The sequence below is a fragment of the Blennius ocellaris genome, assembly GCF_963422515.1.
Source record: "Blennius ocellaris genome assembly, chromosome: 19".
NCBI lineage: Eukaryota > Metazoa > Chordata > Actinopteri > Blenniiformes > Blenniidae > Blennius > Blennius ocellaris.
Genome location: NC_137668.1, coordinates 9,272,338 through 9,276,932, shown reverse-complemented (window position 1 = coordinate 9,276,932; position 4,595 = coordinate 9,272,338). Strand labels below are relative to the sequence as shown.

The window sequence follows — 4,595 nt, the reverse complement described above, 5'->3', positions numbered from 1 at the left end:
CCGCTCCGGAACGCTCCTATGAAAGACTCGGGGAAGACGTGAGGGACTTTAAAGACATCGACCGTCAATGTTTTCTATGGTTTTTGGACTTCTGGGGAGTTTTGTTTTTTTTTGTCGACCACTGCTGAATGTTTTCCCTTATTTCAGCAGTTTGAACCCTTTCGTGACCTGGATTTACTTCGATTTTCATTTTATGTATGTAGAAATGTCCCAAAAAAAATCAAAAAAATGTTTGTTTGTTTGTTTTGTTTTTTACAAGATAACTCCATCCTTCATTATCGCAGTTCTTCAGTATTACTGTGTGTTTTCTTGGGACTGAGAAGCTCATGTTACCAAAGTGTGAGATGTTCATGAATCCTGAGTTGTACGTCGGCGGGGGCAATCAAAATGACCAATATGTGTCCACAATGTTATATTTCTCTGCTTTCTGGAAGTCTTTGAGTTTCTTCGACATCATTACCAGTCCTGGAGTTCTGGTTAAAAGTGGTGGCAGGATAGGAATATTGAGATTCAACACAAGAACCATCGTCAGATGATTTTTTGTAGTTTTTACTGGCTCTGTAAATCTATCTATCTATCTCTATCTCTATCTCTATCGCTCTCGCTCTCGCTCTCGCTCTCGCTCTCCATCCAAACAACCATAAATAAAAAGCTAACACGTATTTACACCCAATTAGAATTTCAAAAATGTCTCCAACTTCAACAATCAGTCCTTCAGGTTTTAATGTATTGTGAATATGTATTATTTGCTATTTTCTAAACGACAAAACTGCATCATGAGTCATTAAGTCTTGAGTGAGTTCCTGCTGAGCAAAGTGAAGTCGCAGGAATATTGAACTGTATAAACCCACTTTTCACTGTTATGAACTTGATTCCTCATCGGTCGTAGCTGTAACTTCATGTTCTCACTTTGTCATGTCGTCTGTTTGAGTTGAGCTTTTTTCTTTTTTTTTAAATCTTTTTTTGTCTGGTTTCTTTTTTAAAAACTCTGCAGTATTTGATGCCCTGACCTCGTTGTTTATCATTCTTTAAATAAAGCTTGCCTTGCAAACTGCAGCTGATCCAGCTCCAGTGCAGCGCTAAACCACCTGTCCACACTGGCTCCTGAATTGTGACCTGGATTTAGAGCCCCGCCCCTTTCTGTGACGTAACAGGACCACGACGGTCCCCGAGGGCGTGCAGTCACGACCTGACACGTGTTCATCAAAACAAAGACAGACTCACGAGAGGTACGACATTTTAAAACTTCACTATAAATGCGGGTTAACGTCGTTAACTAGATAGTTTAATTAGATTTATCACTCGTTACTTTAGTGACCGTATCTTGGTTTAAAAAAAATATTGTGGAATTAATTTTACAGAACATCTGCATACTGCTTGCACTTTATGTAGTTTATTATTATTAATATAATTATTATTATTATTGCCTGGATAGTTGCAGGTAATACTTATTTTAAATACAAACAATGAAAATCAAACATACATTAGATTGAAATATACAAATATTTCACAAGATCAGATATATTTTAAGTTTTCAAGAATATTATTTATTAATATACAATGTATCAATTATCGTCAACATTTTCTGTAGAAATAACTTTCAATTATTGTTTCCATTTTTAATCACATTTCTTTGAAATGTACCTGTAAAGATTATTTTCAGCCTCACGGTCGTGTCGTGATACTTCTGACCACTAGGTGTCACTGAAGTCTCAGTGAAAATTTGACCCTTTGTCGTCTTTGATACTCAAGCGAATAAAAGGTGTTCAGTATTTATCCCTAAAAATGTTTGGAAAAAGAGATTCTTGAAACACATTCTGATGTTCAGATCGTGTTTCATACTTACGCTTCATTTGTTTATTTGTTTTAGTTTGCAAACAAAACACATTTAAAGGAAGATTTCCTAGAACAAATTTGAATAAGTGAACGTTTCACATAAAAGTTTCCATTGGAGAAAGATTATGTTGTTTCAAGTAATGAGGACAAGTTTACATTTTGAAATATGTTGGGATTTTCAACTGTATCAGGTCTTTTTTCTAAAATATGTTCCTTTATTTTTTTCTGTATGAATTATTTTGAATTGTTTACTTTTGTGTTTATTTTTCAGGCTCAATCCAACTGTGGCAGTGGAGGTGAGTTGCAACGTATTTCTACTTTCATTCCTGTACTCAAGATTTATCAGGCATCGGTACTTTTCCTGAGTGTTTTTTCTTTACATTCTTCAAACGAACTGAAGTTACAGGAGGTGGTGAATTTAAGAACGATCAAGTGAAATCAGATTGAATAGCTACAAAAGGGACACATTTACCAGGTTGCTTTCTCAATACAGTGGGAGCAAACGTGATGTCCGCGAGAATAACCTGCTGGAAACGACAGCGTTTTCCTTTTCCCGTGAATTTGTTTTTATGTTTTAGGAATTTAATTTAATTTAATTTAATTTAATTTTGTTTTGTTTTATTTTATTTCATTTCATTTCATTTCATTTCATTTCATTTCATTTCATACTTTCTCTTCTGTTTGTGCCTTCTGGCCAGAACTCACTCAAATTAGGTTTTTTTTTTTTATCTCAAGTGATAAAGATATTTACACACATCCATCCATCCATCCAAATAGAAAAGTGACAAATATTCCCAAAAACAAAATCACATTTTTAGATCAAATTTATTTCAGACTAATGCTTCAACAGTTGCACAAATTGACTCTAATAAAACTTAACAATAACAATAAATTATAAATATTACTCAAAATATCACCTCAGAACATTAACCAGTATAAACTCACATGTAGTGAAACGTTGCACTCTTTGGTTTATGTGTAAACATTGATAAATACACCTGACAATAAATATATTCTCATCTGGTATCCACACAGGTCAATAAGATCCTGCTAATAAATAACTTACTCTTAAATGTATTTAAAAAAAAACAAACAAAAAAACTAAATATTCAAGTTAAAAATCTTTTAAATATATCTAAGTAAACTTTGTCGTTGCTCTCATCTGGAGGGGAAGATGTCGCCTTATTCGCTGTGGCTTCCTGAGAAGTTCTCGCCAGTCTCAGAGGTGGAGGAGGAGGAGGAGGAGGGAAGAGGGGTGGAGGATGAAGAGGGGGAGGAGGAGAAGGTGGAGGATGAAGAGGGGGAGGTGAAGGTGGAGGAGGATGAAGAGGAGGATGAGGGGGAGGTGGAGGAGGATGAAGAGGACGATGAGGGGGAGGTGGAGGAGGATGAAGAGGAGGATGAGGGGGAGCTGGCGGATGTAATGACGGAGAGGAGGGAGGAGGAGGGAGACGCAGTGTTGGATTGAGCCTTGGCCTTCCTGTGGGTGAAACAATGAAGACCGTCGGTCAGGACGAGCCTCTCAGACACTGAAGCTCAGAAGGAATCCAGCCTGGCAGTAAACGAAGAGTTGACATTAAACTCACCTCAACTCCATGATCTTCTGGAGAACCCACGGAGCTCTCAGGTACTTGCAGAGGAGCTCCTTCTCAGTCTGAAAGCTGCAGAAAACACAAATACAACATTTCAATTAAACATGATAATTATGGCCTGTGGTGTAAAAAAAAAAAAAAAAAAAAAAGTGGTCAAAGACACTTGGTTTTCTTCACTTATCAGGCAAAACGTTTGGAAAATAAAAGAAATCAAACTTGAATTGTTTCAGTTTAAGTCCACTAATGTATGGAAGTTGCTCTGTTTGGATTGAAGTGTGGGAAAAATAAACTTTTATAGATGGTCTTTGAGACGCAACAGTTTAAGTTCAACTGGTTTTTTTGGTTTCATTCTAATTTACAAATTTCCTCCCGTTAATTATTATTAATGAGGAAACTGGGGGGAAAAATACTTGTAGATGCTGCTGATGTAAATAACGACAAACTTTTTTGCTTAAAACTTATTATATACTTTTATAACACAATGTGTGTTGCTCCTCAGATTTGGAAAAGAATTTGTCTGAATATTGCTTTTCTATTTAAAGTAAATAATCTAAATGTGTCATATTATATAAATTGATAGCACTGATTCCAAATCACAGTATTCCTAAAGCTATCACACAACAGTTTCACACTTTATCAACAGGGTTGACGGTAAATAGAATGTAATTAATGGCTTAAATCTTTATTCTTGGGGCTAAAACGACCGACACGTTGAAGTGTTGTGCTGCTCTATGAAGGGTTGAGGCGTTTGTACTCACATGACGGCGTTGACACACGGAGCGTTCGCTTTCTGGATCCAATACTTCACGATGGGCTCGGTGATCTCGTTTCTGTCGACCGTTGTGCAGCAAGGCGCCGCTTTCTCCACTGAACACCAACACAAACAGAAGTGGTTTCATTTAACTGACTGGACGAAGCACCTCTCAGCAGCTTCACCTCGTCTGCGTGAATTCAAATCTCACCCGTCGATCCAGAGGCGGCGACGGCCACCAGGACGATGGCGACCAGCGCGGTCGTCAGGAGGCTTCCACAGTTGACCATTTTGAACAGCGGCGGTGACTTTGAGACTCGATGGATGGCGAGGAGTTTGATCTCTGCTGGGTGTGTCTCGTCCCTGCGTTTCTGGAGAGCGAGTGAAGTGTCAGAACTGCCAGAGACCTCGGCTAC

General features: G+C 37.8%; 1 protein-coding gene across 1 annotated transcript; it reads right to left on the bottom strand.

Moving 5' to 3' along the window:
* Window positions 1-2,665: 2,665 nt before the first annotated feature.
* On the bottom strand, window positions 2,666-4,519 carry LOC308144257 (uncharacterized protein). The gene is made up of 4 exons (XM_080515322.1): window positions 4,391-4,519; window positions 4,187-4,295; window positions 3,423-3,497; window positions 2,666-3,316 (listed from the first exon to the last, which is right to left on the bottom strand). The coding sequence occupies exons 1-4, from the start codon at window positions 4,467-4,469 to the stop codon at window positions 3,019-3,021; spliced, it is 561 nt and encodes a 186-aa protein (XP_080371448.1). The 5' UTR covers window positions 4,470-4,519; the 3' UTR covers window positions 2,666-3,018.
* Window positions 4,520-4,595: the final 76 nt, after the last annotated feature.